Here is a 20,254-nt window from a genome sequence, read left to right on the forward strand (position 1 = left end):
TGACGGTCCTGAGCTTTCTATATTAATATTGCACGGATCCCTCAACATACGATGGATTCAAGTAATGATGGTTCATTTGGAACGAATTACCATTGTATGTTGAGGGATCACTGTATATTGTTTTTTGTGTTTCAACTTACTTTTTCAGCATTGGCTTCATGGATGACAGCGCTATGCACATTAAAATTCCTCTCTCCAAACACAGACCTCTGCGTAGATCCGCCAAGCAATCCTTCCTAGAAAACCCATCCAAACAGAGCACAATAAGAATTATATCTATGACACTTTACAGGAGAAGATAATAACATACTTAGGGAGTGAAATAAAATGAGAACAGCTGCATGCATGGGATTTTGGGCACATAAACCCTTTCCATGTGCAAGAAGAACACTGTCTAGACAGAGCAATAAACATAGTAACAAGCAACATCACCACAAACACCCGCCGGAACATACAGTACTCTTACAAATGTAGAAAGATTGTAAAGAAAACCATTAGATTTGTTAAAAAGGGGAGAAAAAAAAAAACTAAACAAAAATAAAAAAAGAATGCAGGCATCCAAAACAAGGTATATAGCCTACATAGTGCTTCCCAACTAGGGTGCCTCCAGCTGTTGCAAAACTACAACTCCCAGCATGCCCGGACAGCCAAAGGCTGTCCGGGCATGCTGGGAGTTGTAGTTTTGCAACAGCTGGAGGCACCCTGGTTGGGAAACACTGGCCTACAACAATGACGAGGGGAAGGATGGGTTTCTGGAAATAAAAAATAAAAAAATAGGTCACATGCACAAACATTTTGCAACCAGGTAGAGGGATTACAATTCGGTTTCGATTTTCGGCAGACAGAAAGAGAAGTAAAAGACTCAGAACCTTTCCATTGTTTCCCGGATTTATCTGTGAATGTGACCAATGTCTTTTCACAGATTGTATAGTTGAGGAAGGTAGAACTACTTCTCTAGGTACCGGTATATTTCCTGACATTGTGTGTAGATTACTTTGTGAGCAACTCCCCTGTTTTTTGGCCTGGAGGACTTTAAGAAGCTCTATTCGAGTGTCCGGGGTTCCTTGGGCCAGTCCAAAATCTACCAATGCATACCTGAAAAGGAGAAAAGAATGGTTAGGAAAATTACAACACATCTCTATATATACACACATCAACACTTCTACATATATGTCCAATACATCTCATTGAATGATTGGGGTTGTAGTTTTGCAGGGTGTTGGGGAATGCTCATCTGAATGACGGCATCATTGTGAACATTCTGTCACAATAGTTGTCGACCTTGCAAGCTCTGCTGTGTATATAAGGGGTAGGCAAAATATTTTATAATATATATATTTATACACACACACACATTGCCAATAGTTAACAATCAGATCGCTTCTTTCATTTTTTTCAGAGGCCTTTTTAGAATGGAAAGAAGCAATATGATTGGTTGGCATGGGCAAATGCACAACTCTTCCTCTACATGTTTTGTTAAAGGGGTACTCCGGTGGAAAACTTTTTTTTTTGTTTAAATCAACTGGTGCCAGAAAGTTAAACAGATTTGTAAATTACTTCTATTAAAAAATCTTACTCCTTCCAGTACTTATTAGCTGCTGAATACTACAGAGGAAATCCTTTTCTCTTTTTGGAACACAGTGCTCTCTGCTGACATTTCTGTCCATTTTTGGAACTGTCCAGAGCAGCATATGTTTTCTATGGGGATTTTTTTCCTACTCTGCACAGTTCTTAAAATGGACAGAGATGTCAGCAGAGAGCACTGTGCTAGTGAGGTCAGCAGAGCGCTCAGTGTTCCAAAAAGAAAATAATTTCCTCTGTAGTATTCAGCAGCTAATACAGTGGGGATCAAAAGTTTGGGCACCCCAGGTAAAAATTTGTATTAATGTGCATAAAGAAGCCAAGTAAAGATGGAAAAATCTCCAAAAAGGCATCAAATTACAGATTAGACATTCTTATAATATGACAACAAAAGTTACATTTTATTTCCATCATTTACACTTTCAAAACAACAGAAAACAAAAAAATAGTGTCTGCAAAAGTTTGGGCACCCTGCAGAATTTATAGCATGCACTGCCCCCTTTGCAAAGCAGAGACCTGCCAGTGTCATGGATTGTTCTCAATCATCATCTGGGAAGACCAGGTCATGTCAATCTCAAAGGTTTTAAATGCCCAGACTCATCTGACCTTGCCCCAACAATCAGCACCATGGGTTCGTCTAAGCAGTTGTCTAGAAATCTGAAACTGAAAATAGTTGACGCTCACAAATCTGGAGAAGGCTATAAGAAGATAGCAAAACGTTTTCAGATGTCAATATCCTCTGTTTGGAATGTAATTAAGAAATGACAGTCATCAGGAACAGTGGAAGTTAAAGCAAGATCTGGAAGACCAAGAAAAATATCAGACAGAACAGCTCGCAGGATTGTGAGAAAAACTATTCAAAACCCACATTTGACAGCACAATCCCTCCAGAAAGATCTGGCAGACACTGGAGTTGTGGTACACTATTCCACTATAAAGAGAAACTTGTACAAATATGGTCTTCATGGAAGAGTCATCAGAAGAAAACCTCTTCTACGTCCTCACCACAAAAATCAGCGTTTGAACTTTGCAAATGAGCATATAGACAAGCCTGATGCATTTTGGAAACAAGTTCTGTGGACCGATGAAGTTAAAATTGAACTTTTTGGCCTGAAAGAGCAAATGGTATGCTTGGAGAAGAAGGGGAACAGAATTTAATGAAAAGAACCTCTGTCCAACTGTTAAGCATGGGGGGGGGGGGGGGGGAATCAATCATGCTTTCGGGTTGTATTGCAGCCAGTGGCACAGAGAACATCTCAGGAGTAGAAGAAAAAATGGATTCAATAAAATTTCAGCAAATTTTGGATGCTAACTTGATGCCATCTGTGAAAAAGCTGAAGTTAAAGAGAGGATGGCTTCTACAAATGGATAATGATCCTAAACACACCTCAAAATCCACAGGGGATTACATCAAGAGGCGTAAACTGAAGGTTTTACCATGGCCTTCACAATCTCCTGACCTCAACATAATTGAAAATCTATGGATAGACCTTAAAAGAGCAGTGCGTGACAGACAGCCCAGAAATCTCAAAGAACTGGAAGACTTTTGTAAGGAAGAATGGGCAAAGATACCTCAAACAAGAATTGAAAGACTCTTGGCTGGCTACGAAAAGTGTTTACAAGCTGTGATACTTGCCAAAGGGGGCAGTACAAGATATAAACTCTGCAGGGTGCCCAAACTTTTGCAGCCGCCATTTCTTGTTTTCGGTTATTCTGAAAGTGTAAATGATGGAAATAAAATGTAACTTTTGTTGACATATTATAAGAATGTCTAATCTGTAATTTGATGCCTTTTGGAGATTTTTCCATCTTTCCTTGGCTTCTTTATGCACATTAATACCAATTTCTACCTGGGGTGCCCAAATTTTTGATCCCCACTGTAAGTACTAGAAGGATTAAGATTTTTTAATAAAAGTCATTTACAAGTCTGTTTAACTTTCTGGTACCAGTTGATAAAAAAAAAAAAAAAAAAAAGTTTTCCACCGGAGTACCCCTTTAATGGAATTCACTTGGTCAAAACACCTGGAGGATTTGTAATAGGTTGCACAAAGAAAGTTCGGGCAGCTCCAATCCCCACTCCAGGACCAGTGGTCCGGCCGGAGAGCAGCGCTTCCCCTCAAGAAGACAACCTAGAAGAAATGGATGTCCAGCACAAGAGTCTCAGATAAAAGATTGTAAGTCTAACCCGTTAACAACCATGGACGTCTATGCTTGTGCCGTTAACAGGGTATGACACGGGCTCCCGACTTGAGCCCGTGACATGCGGCGATCGCCGCGGCCGGATATTAACCCTTTAGATCGCCGCTGTCAAAGCTGACAGTGGCGTCAAAAGGTGCCTTTATCCCATCCCTGGTGGTCCAGTGGGGTGGATCTTCCCCCCCCCCCCCGTAGCGAGATCGGGGGAGGGGGCGATCCACTGTGGAGGTAGCCGGAGTGCTGACCTCATGTCCTGTGCTGGCTCCGGCACTCAGAATGATAAAGCCTCCAGGCCAGGTCCAGGCTTTATCAATCGAGCGCAGAGCACACAGATGGTTCTATGGAACCACATTGAACTGTATGAGGAATCACATGATTCCTCCTAAAAGTCCCCTAAGGGAACTAAAAGTATAAAAAAAAAAAAAAAAAAAAAAAAAAAAAAAAAAAAGTTTAAAAGTTTAAACACACACACACACACACACACACACACACACACTAACCCCTTCCTTATTAAAAGTTTAAATCACACCCCTTTTCCCAAATTCCATATAAAAAAAATAAACATAATAAAAACAAACAAAAATAAACACATGTGGTATCACCGCCTGTGTAAGACAGTTGGGAAAATCTGCAATACGTCAGCAGCGCGTTTGTCCATTGAGCTGCGGACTTAAAATCCAGACCCAAGGTCTGGACGCGATTATTTACCACCCAGCATGTACACAAGATTTCTAAAAATCCACATTACTGCTGATTTAATATTCACATTTCTAAAAATTCACATTACTGCTGATTTAATATTCACATTTCTAAAAATTCACATTACTGCTGATTTAACCCCTTAAGGACTCAGGGTTTTTCTGTTTTTGCACTTTTGTTTTTTCCTCCTTACCTTTTAAAAATCATAACCCTTTCAATTTTCCACCTAAAAATCCATATTATGGCTTATTTTTTTGCGTCGCCAATTCTACTTTGCAGTGACATCAGTCATTGTGCGACAAAATCGAAGAAAAAAACGCCATTTTGTAACTTTTGGGGGCTTTCGTTTCTACGCAGTGCATATTTCGGTAAAAATTACACATTATTCTGTAGGTCCATACGGTTAAAATGATCCCCTACTTATATAGATTGGATATTGTCGCACTTCTGGAAAAAAATCATAACTACATGCAGGAAATTTTATACGTTTAAAAATGTCATCTTCTGACCGCTATAACTTTTAAATCGGTAAATTTTATCGGTATGATTTTTGTTTTGATCACTTTTTATTCATTTTTTAATGGTATAAAAAGTGACCAAAAATGCGCTCTTTTGGACTTTGGAATTTTTTTGCGCGTACGCCATTGACCGTGCGGTTTAATTAATGATATATTTTTATAGTTCGTACATTTACGCACGCGGCGATACCACATATGTTTATTTTTTTTTTTTTACTTTTATTTTTTTTATGGGAAAAGGGGGGTGATTCAAACTTTTATTAGGGAAGGGGTTAAATGACCTTTATTAACACTTTTTTTTGCAGTGTTATAGGTCCCATAGGAACCTATAACACTGCACACACTGATCTCTTATACTGATCATTATTATCCCATAGGAACCTATAACACTGCACACACTGATCTCTTATACTGATCATTATTATCCCATAGGGACCTATAACACTGCACACACTGATCATTGTTATCTCATAGGGACCTATAACACTGCACACACTGATCATTGTTATCCCATAGGGACCTATAACACTGCACACACTGATCTCCTATGCTGATCACTGGCGTGTATTAACACGCCTGTGGTCAGTGTTATCGGCGCTTGACTGCTCCTGCCTGGATCTCAGGCACGGAGCAGTCATTCGCCGATTGGACATCGAGGAGGCAGGTAAGGTCCCTCCCGGAGTCCTGCAAGCTGTTCAGGATGCCGCGATTTCACCGCGGCGGTCCCGAACAGCCCGACTGAGCAGCCGGGTCACTTTAGAAGCGGCGGTCAGCTTTGACCGCCGCTTCTAAAGGGTTAATACCGCACATCGCCGCGATCAGTGATGTGTGGTATTAGCCGCGGGTCCTGGCCGTTGATGAGCGCCGGGACCGACGCGATATGATTCATATCGCGGGAGCCGGCGCAGGACGTAAATATACGTCCTGTGTCGTTAAGGGGTTAATATGGTGCAGATTTTCCCCCACACAAATCCAGTTTATCCGCTCTGCGTGAAGTTGATGAAACATGTAGCACAACCAAAGAATACAAGTCCTTGTCCCCCTTTATATTAAAGGGGTACTCCACTGGAAAACATTTTTTTTTTTAAATCAACTGGTGCCAGAAAGTTAAAAACAGATTTGAAAATTACTCCTATTAAAAAATCTTTATCCTTCCAGTACTTATGAGCTGCTGTATGTGCCACAGGAAGTTCTTTTCTTTTTGAATTTCCTTTCTGCCTGACCACAGTGCTTTTTAGGAACTGTCTAGAGTAGGAGCAAATCCCCATAGAAAACCTCTCCTGCTCTGGACAGTTCCTAAAATGGACAGAGTTGTCAGCAGAGAGCACTGTGGTCAGACCGAAAGGAAATTCAAAGAGAAAAGTACTTCCTGCGGATCATAACAGCAGCTGATAAGTACTGGAAGGATTAAGATTTTTGAATATAAGTTAATTTACAAATCTGTTTAACTTTCTGGCACCAGTTGATAAAAAAAAAAAATAATTATATTATATATATATATATTATATATATATATATTATAAATATATATATATATATATATATATATATATATATATATATATATATATATATATATATATATATATATTATAAATATATTATATATATATATATATATATATATATATATATATATATATTTTCCAGTGGAGTACCCCATTAACTACAAGGAAAAATAAATAAAAGGCAGCATCAGCCTTATGTCTGGTGCCTCCAGCTGTTGCAAAACTACAACTCCCAGCATGCCCGGACAGCCTTTGGCTGTCCGGGCATGCTGGGAGTTGTAGTTTTGCAACAGGTGGAGGCGCCCAGGTTGGGAAACACTGGTTTAGACTGAAGTAGAACAAACACACTCACTGTTTTAGTCGTCTGTTGTACAAAAAGTTACTTGGTTTCACATCTCGGTGAACAATACCAAATTGGTGGATGCGCTTCAGAGCCTTAAATAAGTTATACATGTATTCCTTCACTTCCTGAAAGCTTAATGAATTCAAAATATCCTGCAAAAAAAAAAAAAAAAAAAGTGTATTTAACAAGATTTATTGCTCATTGATATAAACTGGACAAAAGCCGCCCGCCGAAATGTGTCGGAGGACTGGTGGAGTACTGGGGTTTGTCATCTTACTCTGTGTGCACCTGTGTTTACCTGAAGCAGCAGTCACAGCTTAGCAGTCTTTGTACACTTATGTACTTTTGTAAGCAATAGCACTTTTTTTTATTATATAAATTTTTTTTTTGGTGGGGGGGGGGGGGGGGGCGCTTATCAGTTTGGCTTATGGGGCCAATTCATGTTCCGGCTACAAAAATTGGTTTCCGCAAAGCAGATTTCAAGCCCGAGGAAACAAAAATCCAAACCACATGAACTCTGGATGCAGATTCCCATTGAAAAATATGGAGCACAATTCACAGGCAGAATTCATATGGATTTTAGTGCAGAATAGGCCAGAAATCCTTGCGGGTGGAGCCTTTGGGTCTATTCACACTGCAGAATTACCACATAATTTCCGCTACAGTATTAATTAGGGTGGTTTCTGGCTTGAGCGGATTTTGTGTGGAATTCGCATGAATTCGCATTTAGAAGAGTGCATGGGAGTTCAGAATGCCATAGAAGTCTATTGGGCTTTAATTTGAGTACGGAATTCCACATGTGGAAATTCTGCTGTGTGAATAGATCCTTAGGCTATGTTCATGGGATTCTGCTGCTCTGTTCACACAGCAGAATTTCCGCGGCAGGAACACCTGCTGCAAAAATCCTGACTCAGGCGTCCGTAAAATCATTGAATCTGTTCAATGTTTTTGCGGATTCCCCTCAGAAATGCATTGCCGCCTATGAGATGCGCATTTCCAAGATCTGCTGGTGATCCACTGTCTGTAGAATGTCCGTGTGGGAATTTTCCGTGTGGACATTCCACCGTGTGAACATAGCCTTACAGTCCAGGCATGGAGCGTGACTCACAAGGAGTGTTCCAAGCAGCAGTTCTACGCATCCGAATGGAGTTGTTCCTGCAGCATGACTGCCGCAGGTGAATATACGCTTAGTGTGTTACTATCTATTTATAGAAAGGTAGCAGAGTTAAAATTTTTGCGCACCAGCATAACTGCACATCTGCAATAGAGCGAAACTTCTCCAGAAGACCACCTCTGAGAAGAGTCCAGATTTAATGAGACACTTTTTTAGTTAAACCCTAAATTTTTGCATACTGGCCCTCATCTCTGGGAAGACACTCTCTAAAATACCACTTTTTATGCAATTTTGCGCGGCAAGTGCTGGAGACGGTTTCCTTCTACTCCGTTAAATTATCTGGACATAGTAAATCTTACCACAAAACAGTCGTGTTCCAAGTAAGGCATCACAATAACCACATGATCGCTCTTCCTAAAGCACGACTTCACTCCCATAACATTGTCTTCACCCCTAAAGGGAAAAAAAGAAATCAAAATGAAAGCTCCAAAAGAGACATAGTGGCCTGGATGCAACTGTCCCAACATGGAGAAATTAATGTGAGGTTCTTAACACCGTAAGGACTCCGTCCAATTTCACCTTAAAGGACACTATTTTTGTTTTTGCCCCTTAGTTTTCTCCTCTTCCCCTTCTAAAAATCATAAAGCATTTAATTTTGCACCTACAGACCCATATAAGGGGTTGTTTTTTTTCAACAACATTTGTAATGACACTTATTTTATAACAATCTGTGGGGTGGAAAAAAAGATCCATTGGGGGGACAAAGACTGTGGGTATATGCTGCTGACACTAGGCAACAAAAGAAAGTCGGCCCCTCCTGGCAGGATATACCCCACCTACAGACTCTGACCTAATTAGTTTAGTCCCAAAGTAGTAGGAAAGGACCCGACAGGGAAGAAAGACCAGCAACTGTCCGAAGGAATCAGACAAAGAATAACCGGAACTAACCCGAGGACAGACAACTGAACCAAAAACACCAGAACAAATGGGTGGGTGCTGTGTCCCCCAATAGATCTTCCAAGAAAGATTTTAAGTAAGCATAAAATAAAAAATTAAAAATGTAAAAAAAAAAAAAAATCATCTACCGTATTTTTCATCCTATAGGACGCACCGGCGTATAAGACGCACCCAATTTATAGGTGTAAAATTTTAAAAAAATAAAGATTTTGAACCCAATAGTGGTCTTCAACCTGCGGACCTCCAGATGTTGCAAAACTACAACTCCCAGCATGCCCGGACAGCCGTTGGCTGTCCGGGCATGCTGGGAGTTGTAGTTTTGCAACATCTGGAGGTCCGCAAATTGAAGACCGCTGCATAAGAGGTAATACTCACGTGTCCCCGCCGCTCCGGACCAGTCACCACTGCCCTGGATGTCGCTCCATCGCTGTCCCTGTCGCTCCGGAACGTCTCTGCTGCCGGCCGGGTATCCTCGCTCTCTGTCGCCGCCATCACGTCGTTACGCACGTCGACGCACGTACGCGACGACGTGATGACGAGGAAGGAGAGCGCCGGCCATACAGGGGATCCCTGAACGGAGAAGACACCGAGGAGGCAGGTAAGGTCCCTCCCGGTGTCCTGTAAGCACTAACCCGGCTATTCATTCGGGCTGTTCGGGAAAATGTTCGGTGAAATCGCGGCGGTCCCGAACAGCCCGACTGAACCGCCGGGTTAGTGTCACTTTCCCTTCAGACGCGGCGGTCAGCTTTGATTGCCGCATCTGAAGGGTTAATACAGGGCATCACCGCGATCGGTGAGGTCCTGTATTTGCCGCGGGTCCCGGCCGTTGATGGCCGCCGCGATAGGGGTGTATTCGCCATATAAGACGCACCGACTTATACGGCGAAAAATACGGTACTTTTCTCAGTTAGCTCCATTGGGGACACAGAGACCGTGAGACGTACAAAGCAGTCCCAGGGTGGGAAAGAACCCAAGCAGCTCAGGTGGAAGGCTGGGCCACAGCTGCCTGCAACACTATGTGACCCAAGCCGGTGTCAGCGGACGCAAAAGTGTGCAAGGACAACCAGGTGGCTGCCTTACAGACTTGTAAGGCCGAGGCCCTATTGTGAAGAGCCCAGGAGGCCCCAATGGATCGAGTGGGATGATCTGAGATCCGAAAAGGCGGAGTCTTTCCCTTGCAGGGTAGGCTTCCGAGATGGCAGAACGGCTGCACCGCGAAATGGTCGCCTTCGAAGCAGGAAGTCCCTTACGACGACCCTCCGAAAGCACAAAAAAAAAAGTGTCACACTGATGTAAGGATGACGTGGCCGAAAGGTAGGTCCGAACAGCCCGAACCATGTCAAGACAGTGAAGCAAACGTTCCCTGGGATGGAGCTGGGCAGAAGGACAATATCCTCATTTAGGTCGAAAGAGGAGACCACCTAGGGAAAAAGGTGTCTGTTTGGAAAATGACCTTGTCCTGGTGCAGGACCAGGTAGAGGGAATGGCAGGAGAGAGCCGCTAGTTCAGAAACTCTCCGGATGGAAGTGACCGCAATGAGAAAAGCCACCTTCCAGGAAAGGACGCGAAGAGGAATGTCCCGGAGAGGTTCAAAGGGAGCACCCTGTAAAGGCACTGGAGCACCAGATTCAGATCCCACGGGAGAGTAGGGGATATGTACGGCAGAGCTGCACGAGCAATGCCTTGCAGAAAAGTGCAAATGTGGGGATCGGACGCCAGTGGGAGCTGAAAGAGAATGGAGAGAGCCGATACCTGACCCTTAAGGGAACTGAGAGCTAAGTGTTGCTCCAGTCCACATTGTAAAAATGAAAAAAGGCACGGAAGGGAGAAAACAACTGGAGAGAATGATTGAGATTCACACCAGCGAAAATAAGATCGCCAAGTACGGTGATAAATCTTTGCAGAGGGCGGCTTAAGAGCCCTGATCATTGTGCGGATCACTTGGGGAGAGAAGCCCCTGGCCCTCGGAACCAAGGTTTCAACCACCACACCGTCAAATGCAGCGACAGTAAATTGGGGTGACAAAGGGGACCCTAAGAGCAGATCGGGACGCACTGGGAGATGCAGTGGCACGTCGGCCACTAGGCGAACGATGTTGGCGTACCACGCTCGTCTGGGCCAGTCCAGAGCCACGAGAATGGCAGAGACGCCCTCCGCTTTGAGCTTCCTCAGGACCCTGGGAAGGAGAGGAGCAGAGAAAAGATAGACGAGGACAAAGTGCGACCAGGTAATCACTAGGGCGTCCACGGCCAGAGCAAGGATCCCGGGACTTTGCGAAGAAGTGAGGCACTTTCTAGTTGTGGCGAGACGTGAAGAGGTCTACGTCTGGAGTCCCCCAGAGGTTGCGGATTTCCGCAAACACCTCCGGATGAAGAGACCACTCGCCGGGGTCAGCAGAGGAGCGGCTGAGGAAGTCCGCCTCCCAGTTGTCCACTCCCAGAATGTGAATCGCCGAGATGTATGGAACTGACTTCCACCCAGAGCAGAATCTTGGAGACCTCGGACATTGCCAGGGGGCTGCAAGTGCCGCCCTGGCGATTGACATACGCCACAGCCGTGGAGCCTATGGGGGCTAAAAAATAAAGAAATTTTAAAAAATCGTAAAAAAAATTAAAATAAAAGTGAATAAATGTAATTTAACCCCTTCCTGAATAAAAGTTTGAATCCCCCCCACTTTTCCCATATAAAATAAAAATGTAAACAAAAATAAACATACCATATTTATCGGGGTATACCACGCACCCTCATTTTACCAAGGATATTTGGGTAAAAAAAGTTTTTTACCCAAATATCCTTGGTAAAATGAGGGTGCGTGTGCATGTGTATACCCCGATACACTGTTTCTTACCCCGCAGAAGCCCACAGGAAAGGCAGGGGGAAGAGAGGCCATCGCTGCCCGCTTCTCTCCCCCTGCCTTTCCTGGGGTCTAGAGCCCTGCTGCTGCCGCTCCTCTCCCCCTGGCTATTGGCGCCGCTGCCCCATTGCCTCCCCATCCCCGGTTTTATTATTACCTGTTGCCGGGGTCGAGTCCACGGTGCTTCTGGCTCCGGTGTGGCGTCTATGCGTCTTTGCTATGCGCTGCGCTACGTAATGACGAGTGACGTCGCGTCACTCGTCATTGCGCCTCGCAGCGCATAGCAACGACGCATAGATGCCACACCAGAGCCAGAAGCACCGCGGACTCGACCCCGGCAACAGGTAATAATACAACCGGGGATGGGGGAGGCAATGGGGCAGCGGCGCCAATAGCCAGGGGGAGAGGAGCGGCAGCAGCAGGGCTCTAGACCCCAGGAAAGGCAGGGGGAGAGAAGCGGGCAGCGAAGGCCTCTCTTCCCCTGCCTTTCCTGGGGGCTTCTGCGGGGTCAGAAAAAATGGGGATGGGGGAGGTAATAGGGCAGCGGCGCCGGCAGTCTCTGGACCCCAGGATAGGCAGGGGCAGAGAAGCCGGCAGGTCTCTGGACCGGCAAAAGCCGCAGCAGTTCATTGATTTAAAGCGCCCGCTGTATAACACGCAGATAGACTTTAGGCTAAAAATTTGAGCCTAAAAAATGCATGTTATATGCCGATAAATACGGTATGTGGTATCGCCGCGTGTGTAAGTGTCTGAACTATACAAATATGCTCATTAAACCGCACGGTCAACAGCGTACATGTCAAAAATTCCTAAGTCCCAAATTGCGTATTTTTGGTCACTTTGTATACACACACACACAGAAAAAAAATAAATAAATAAAAAGTATAAAAAACATCAAAACAATCATGGCATCCATAAAAACTTCAGAACAGGAAGCAAAAAAATGAGCCCTCATACCGGCCCGTATACAGAAAAATTAAAGTTATAGGGGTCAGAAGATGACAATTTTAAACATACTAATTTTGGTGCATGTAGTTATAATTTTTTAAAAGCAGTAAAATAAAAATAAAAACCTATATAAATTGAGAATCATTGTAACCATATGGACCTACAGAATAAACATATGGTGCCATTTTTACAGAACAGTGAACTGCATAGAATCGGAAGACCCCAAAAGTTACGAAATAGCTTTTTTTTTTTTCCTTTTCAATTTTGCCCCACAAATGATTTATTTCTGGTTTCATCATAAATTGTTGGGTAAAATGATTGATGTCACTACAAAGTACAATTGGTGGCGCAAAAAACAAGCCCTCATATAAGTCTGTTGGTGCAAAATTTAAAGCGTTCTGATTTTTAGAAGGTGAGGTGTTGGTCAGACTGCTGGTGTATTTAGGCCCTTTCTGAATTTCCACCACAACACTTACCCGGCCAGTGTAAGGCACTGTAGTTCTGCGGCTATTCGGGTTGGGTGACTCGTAGGTATCAAATGTTTTAGAGCAAATTTCCTGTCTTCTCCTGACTTCAACCTTGCTACAGCCAAATAAACAGAACTAAACGTACCTATGAAAAGAAAACGCATAGTGTGATTCAATTACCCAAAAAAACTGTAGCCAGTAACATTGTTATTTTTATTGTATTATCGCAATTCGATGTACATATTCAGACTATAGCCGTTTAACCCCCTAGACAAATTAGGGCTGTCCATCATTAACCCTTTAGACACCATGATCAATGCCAATCAAGGACTGATAGAGCCTGGTATATGGGAAAAATAAAAGGGGTCAGAAAAGTTTGTTTTTAAGCATAATGATTTTGTTAAAAAGGTTTGGACTTAAAGATAACATGACAACCATGAAGTGCCAAAAACCACAAAAAATTGTGTTTCTCTATCGGCTCCATTGGGGGACACAGACCGTGGGTGTATGCTGCTATCTCTAGGAGGTATGACACTATGGTAATAAAAAAAAAGTCAGCTCCTCCCAGCAGGATATACCCGCCTTCAGACCCTGAGCTAATCAGTTTAAGCTTAGTGTCTGAAGGAGGTGGACATGGTCTGGAATTCTCCAGACCAGGTCTTCTGATTTTTTTTTATTTTCTTAGTATAGGGACGTGTTTGTTTTTTATTCCTTTTTCTTTTCTGTTTTCAGGTGGGGACTCAGGGACTCCGGTTCCCTGTTTCCCCATTGCGAGTAATGGGGCACAGACATTGCGTATATGCTCTCTTCACCCCCCCCCCCTCGCCAACGGTCAGCGCCTGGGTTGGTACCTCATGGGTCCGGGTCCCCCTATTTCCCTGCTCGCCTCGCTCGCACATAGCAGCCAGGCGTGATGCAGGTAACTTAGCTGACTGAAGACTCCATTAGGTAAGTACTTCCCCCCCTTTTCTCCTCAGGTGCGGACTTGCAACTTCTGGAGACCCCCTGTTTTGGCCCACCTTTTAAGGTTATGAGCCTGGCTTCTGTTGATGGGGCTTTTATTCTGGACCTTTATTCTGGGGGGGAACAGTGGCATCTGAGGGGGCATATGTTTTTTCACTGGAGTTTGTGTGTGTGGTTACTGTGTTTAGACTGCAGCTCCTTATACGCGGCTGAGAGCGCCCGGCTTACTTTCGTTTTCTCCGCCAGCGCCTTATGTGCGACTGACAGCCGCGGCGCTGGTTCGGGCCGGGCGCTCTCTGCGCCGGCTTTCTTTCGCTTTCTCCGGCAGTCCCTGCCGGCGTATCGACCGCCCGCTCTGTTCCCCCGAGCGCATATGCGGCTGACATGTGCGCTTGGGACAAGGAGCGGGCGCCATTACTGCTTCTTCTCGGCCCATCCTTAGCTCTGCCCACAGGGCTGTCGGAGCTCTTCTGAGGCGCCAAATAGCCTCCAATCAGCGCCGTGGGCGCGATTTTCAGTCAGAAGGGGGAAAATTAGTTAGTGCCTCTTCTTCAGGCATGCCCCCGTCTGCTATTGGTTAGCCTGTTTCTCACACTAGCTGCACGGAGCTGTTCTCACTGCAGCTGCCAGGGGACACAGACTAGGGTGAGAAAGTTCCTGTCTCTTTTCTCATAGTGTCTGTACCCAGAGCTGTTCCCCCCCCCCCCCCCTCTAAACAGAAACCTGGAACCTCAGTGACTTATTTTGTCTGTAAGCACTGTAGTACCAAAATGCCTGGCTCTACCGAGCCCACTTGCCCTGCCTGCTCCACTGCTCCCCCAGACCCCCTGATGCCCCTTCGGTTCCGGTGGGTTCAGCCGCTCCACCAGCCTGGGCGGCTCTCTGAGTCGCCGCTCTGCCACGCCAGAGCCGCGTACCCGGTCAGGGTCGCCCCCCTCCAGGACTGCCTCTACTCGTTCCCATTCTCCTGGTGGACGAGGCTTCCGAGCCGGCATCTGACTCAGAGGACCGCTCGGACTCATTTGCAACAGTGAACTCATTGGTGACAGCCATAAGAGACACCTTTCACTTGGAGGACCCAGGATCTTCGGATGTCAATCCAGGAATATCCTTTCATCGTGCTAAGCCAGCACCTCAAAGGTTCAGCTCTCACGCTGACTTTGACGACATTCTGGAATCTGCATGGAAACATCCAGACAAGAGGTTCCCGGGAATCAAGACAATTCAAGCACGTTATCCATTTGACAAGGACTTTGTCACTAAGGTGGTTTCCCCTCCCTCAGTGGATCCACCAATCTCCCGGATTTCTAAGGCGACTACACTGCCTCTGGCAGATGCCGCTGCCTTCAAGGATCCCAAAGACAAGAAGGTAGAATCCTTAGCGAAGTTTGCTTCTGAAGCAGCTGGCTCTTCTCTTCTTCCCATCTTCGCCTCGACATGGGTGTCCAAGGCTCTGTCGGAGTGGTGCCAAAAGCTCCATCAGGATATCTTAGCGGGATCTCCCCCAGAGGATCTATCTGCTCTGGCTCTCCAATGCTATAAAGCTGGGGACTTCCTGTGTGCAGCTTCCATGCAGTAAGCCTGTTCTGCCTTTGCTGTGGGTCACCTAGCGGCTCTCCGCCGCTCTATGTGGCTTAAAGCTTGGAATGCGGATGCAGCTTCCAAAAGGTCTCTCACTGAGCTTCCTTTTACAGATTGCCGTCTTTTTGGCAAACGCCTTGATGAGATTATCTCTGAGGCAACGGGAGGTAAGAGTTCCTTGTCACCTCAAAATAAGGCTTGCCCTACTTCCCAAAGGAAGTCCTTTTCCTTTCGGACCTCTGGCTCCAGCAAAGGGTCCGGCCGGGGGCCCTCGCGGGACAAGAAGGCTCCTTCGTTCCGGGCACGCCTGTCTTGGAAGTCGGACTCCAACCGGTCCGGCCATTTTGCGCCCAAATCAGGCAACCGCAAACCCACTTCTGCATGAAGTGAGGCCCCCACCTGCGGTTTCTTCTCGGGTGGGAGGTCGTCTCAATATTTCGAGACATCTGGACCTCACACATTCAGGACTCTTGGGTCAGGGACGTGGTGTCCAACGGTTACCGAATCGAATTCGCCTCCCTTCCGAGGGATCGCTTTTTTTGATCCTGGGCCCCCCGGTCTCCTCCTCTGGCGAAGCAATTTCGAGTGGCTCTACAGTCTCTGCTTCTCCAGGGGGTCATCGTTCCCGTTCCTCCGGGGGAACAGTTTCAGGGTTTTTATATAAATCTTTTTGTGGTCCCCAAGAAGGACGGTTCTGTGCGACCAATCCTAGAGCTCAAGCGTCTCAACCGTCACCTTCTTATCCGCCACTTCTGAATGGAATCTCTCCGTTCGGTGGTGGCGTCCCTGGAACAAGGGGAGTTCCTTTCAACGGTGGACATCAAGTATGCCTACCTCCATGTGCCGATATTTCCAGGCCATCATCGGTACCTCCGCTTTGCGGTTTCGGAGGGGCACTTTCAATTCGTAGCCCTCCCCTTTGGTCTGACCACGGCTCCTCGGGTCTTTACCAAGATCCTTGCGCCAGTGATGGGCCTGTTACGGTCGAAGGGAATCTCGGTGATACCCTACCTGGACGACCTTCTCATCAAAGCTCCAACCAGAGCCCAGACGCTGGAGAATCTAGATGTCACTCTCCACACTCTGGATCGCTTCAGGTGGATGGTCAACCGGGACAAGTAAGTCCTCCATCCTACCCAGTCCCTAACCTTCCTGGGACTTTGATTCGACACGGCCTCTGCCCGAATTTGTCTCCCGCCGGACAAACGTCTGGCGCTTCGGTCGGGGATCTGCTCCCTTCGGACCCAGTCCCCATCCGCACTTGTATGGAAGTCCTGGGTCGGATGGTGGCAACTATGGAGGCCATACCCATTGCCCAGTTTAATTACCGCCCCCTTCAACTGGCGATTCTCTCTGGATGGAAAAGGTCTCCTCTGTCCCTTGATCGTCAGATTGTTCTCCCTCGCAGGGTCCGTCAGTCTCTGCTCTGGTGGCTTCACTCCCCCCTTCTTCTCAAAGGGCGGTCATTTCTTCCCCTTCACTGGCAGGTTGTTACAACGAATGCCAACCTGTTGGGCTGGGGCGGCGTTTACAGGGATTGGACGGTTCAGGGACTCTGGTCTCCCCGAGAGACCCTTCTTCCGATAAACATATTGGAATTACGGACGATTCTTCTTTGTCTTCTTCATTGGGAGTCTCGGCTTCAGTCCCGTCCTGTCCAGTCGGACGCCACGGCCGTGGCTTACATAAATCGACACGGCGGCACTCGCAGCTCGGCAGCCATGGCCGAGGTGACCAAGATTCTCACCTGGGCGGAAAGCAAGGTTCCGGCCATTTCGGGAGTGCTCAACTGGGAAGCGGACTTCCTCAGTCGGTCCTCACCCGACGAGTGGTCTCTACATCCAGAGGTCTCCGCGCAACTCTGCGACCTCTGGGGCATTCCGGACGTGGACCTCTTCGCGTCCCGGCACAATCGGAAATTCCTTCCTTTTGTGTACAAGTCCCGGGACCCTCAGGCTTTGGCCCTGGATGCCCTAGTGATTCCTTGGACAGGGTTTGCCCTACCCCATCTGTTCCCTCCCCTTCCGCTCCTTCCCAGGGTACTGAGGAAACTCAAAGCAGAGGACGTCCCCGCCATTCTGGTAGCTCCAGATTGGCCCCGAAGGTCGTGGTACACCGACTTAGTCAGGCTCCTGGACGACGATCCACTGCGCCTTCCGCTCCGTCTGGACCTGCTCTCTCAGGGTCCTCTTTGCCACCTTAATTTCATTCACACCATGCCCAGAGCTCGTAAGCCCTCCTCTGCAAGAATTTACCACCGTACTTGGCGGTCTTATTTTCGTTGGTGTGAAGCTCAGGACTTCTTCCCGGTAACCTTCTCGGTTCCCCGTCTTCTCTCCTTTTTACAGTCGGGTTGGAACTGGGGTTGTTTCTCAGTTCACTTAAAAGGTCAGGTTTCGGCCTTTGCTGTTCTTTTCCAGCGGCCCCTGGCTTCTAATTCTGATGTCCGGACCTTCCTTCAAGGAGTGGCGCATGCTGTTCCTCCTTATCGGTCACCCTCTCCCCCTTGGGACTTGAATTTGGTTCTGAGTGCCCTCTAGGGTGCAACCTTTGAGCCCCTTAGAGAGGTGTCTCTCCGCCTCCTTTCTTGGAAAGTGGCGTTTCTTGTTGTCATCACCTCCATCCGGAGGGTGTCTGAATTGGCAGCTCTTTCCTGCCATTCTCCATTTCTGGTGATCCACCAGGACAAGGTTGTTTTCCGGCCAGATCCTTCCTTTTTGCCTAAGGTGGTTTCGGCCTTTCATCTCAATGAGGACATTGTCCTCCCGTCTTTTTGTCCTGCTCCTTATCCTAAGGAGCGCTTACTACACAAGCTGGATGTAGTTCGGGCCTATCGGTCTTAGCTCTCCATCACTTCTTCGTTTCGTCAGTGCGATTCCTTTTTCGTCCTTACAGAAGGTCGTCGCAAGGCCTATCGTCGCAAGCCTATCGCTGTAAGGGGAAGGTTCTTCCTTTCAGGGTTGTGGTTCATTCTACCCATTCTGTTGGGGCATCCTGGGCTCTCCAGAGTAGAGCCTCTGCCTCGCAGATTTGCAAGGCGGCTGCTACCTGGTCGTCTTTGCACACTTTCTCTAGGTTTTACAGTGTTTATACTTTCGCATCGGCTGATGCTTGTCTGGGTCGTAAAGTGTTGCAGGCGGCAGTGGATCGGTCATCTGCCTGACTGCTTATCTGCCCACCCAAGGGACGGCTTTGGTACGTCCCACAGTCTGTGTCCCCCAATGGAGCCGATAGAGAAATGGAGATTTTTGTTTACTTACCGTAAAATCGCTTTCTCGGATGATCCATTGGGGGACACAGCTCCCGCCCTTTTTGGAATTTCCTTTGGTTCTCTGTCCAAGGGTGTGTTCAGTTTTTCTTCTGGTTCTCGGACAGTTTGGGGTTTTTCTTTGACCTGTTGGTCTCCTCCTATTGCTCTGGAATAGAGATGAGCGAACTTACAGTAAATTCGATTCGTCATGAACTTCTCGGCTCGGCAGTTGATGACTTTTCCTGCATAAATTAGTCCAGCTTTCAGGCGCTCCGGTGGGCTGGAAAAGGTGGATACAGTCCTAGGAAAGAGTCTCCTAGGACTGTATCCACCTTTTCCAGCCCACGGGAGCACCTGAAAGCTGAACTAATTTAGGCAGGATAAGTCATCAACTGTCGAGCCGAGAAGTTTGTGACGAATCGAATTTACTGTAAGTTCGCTCATCTCTACTCTGGAACTTAAACTGATTAGCTCAGGGTCTGAAGGCGGGTATATCCTGCTTGGAGGAGCCGACTTTTTTTTTTATTACCATAGTGTCACACCTTCTAGAGACAGCAGCATACAGCCACGGTCTGTGTCCCCCAATGGATCCTCCGAGAAAGAGATTTTACGGTAAGTAAACAAAAATCTCCTTTTTTCTTCTCAACTCCCCCCACAAATAATATTTTTTTTGGTTGTGCTGTACATTTTATGGTAAAATGAATGGGGTCAATACAAAGTACAACTGGTCGCACGCAAAAAAATAAAAACAAGCCTTATATGGGTCTGTGGATGAAAAAAAAAAAAAAAAAAAGATTTAGGTCTCTTAAAAGATGAGGGGGGGGGGTAAAAAAAAAAAGGGGGGAAAATAAAAATTGGCTGCATTCTAAAGGCAATAATGGGCTGTGCCCTCAAGGGGTTAAAGGGGTACTTCGCCCTTAGACATAAGATAAGGATAAGATGTGTGATTGAGAGGGGCCCAGGCTGCACCGAGTGTTGGTTTAGAACGACGGGTGCAGCGCCACAGGCTGATGACGTAACGGTCACGACCTGCTTGTGACATCACGGCCACGCCCCCTCAATGCAAGTCTATGGGAGGGGGCGTGACAGCCGTCACACCCCCTCCCATAGACTTGCATTGAGGGGGCATGGCCGTGACGCCACGAGCCTCCACCCAGCATCAGCAGTCATCAGGCACGGAGCAAAGTTGTCTAGGGGTGGAGTACCCCTTTAAATCAGTTTATATTTGCTATGTGATTATAATGCAGAAACTATGAGACTTCTCACTGGACCCAT

The 20,254-nt window shown here is 46.5% G+C and overlaps 1 protein-coding gene across 4 annotated transcripts in view; it reads right to left on the minus strand.

The window, feature by feature from the left end:
* Positions 1 to 20,254, minus strand: part of CDC7 (cell division cycle 7) — a 43,575-nt gene that overhangs the window by 16,529 nt on the left and 6,792 nt on the right. For 2 of the 4 annotated variants that reach the window (XM_056523172.1, XM_056523171.1), the window contains exons 3-7: positions 13,195 to 13,330; positions 8,319 to 8,412; positions 6,855 to 6,997; positions 870 to 1,095; positions 141 to 236 (exon numbers count right to left, since the gene is read on the minus strand). In XM_056523172.1, the coding sequence (XP_056379147.1) occupies positions 141 to 236; positions 870 to 1,095; positions 6,855 to 6,997; positions 8,319 to 8,412; positions 13,195 to 13,330 (695 nt within the window). The remainder of the gene's footprint in view (positions 1 to 140; positions 237 to 869; positions 1,096 to 6,854; positions 6,998 to 8,318; positions 8,413 to 13,194; positions 13,331 to 20,254) is intronic. The other 2 variants (XM_056523173.1, XM_056523174.1) reach the window with 2 other exon arrangements.

The sequence above is a fragment of the Hyla sarda genome, chromosome 6 (assembly GCF_029499605.1).
Source record: "Hyla sarda isolate aHylSar1 chromosome 6, aHylSar1.hap1, whole genome shotgun sequence".
Lineage (NCBI taxonomy): Eukaryota > Metazoa > Chordata > Amphibia > Anura > Hylidae > Hyla > Hyla sarda.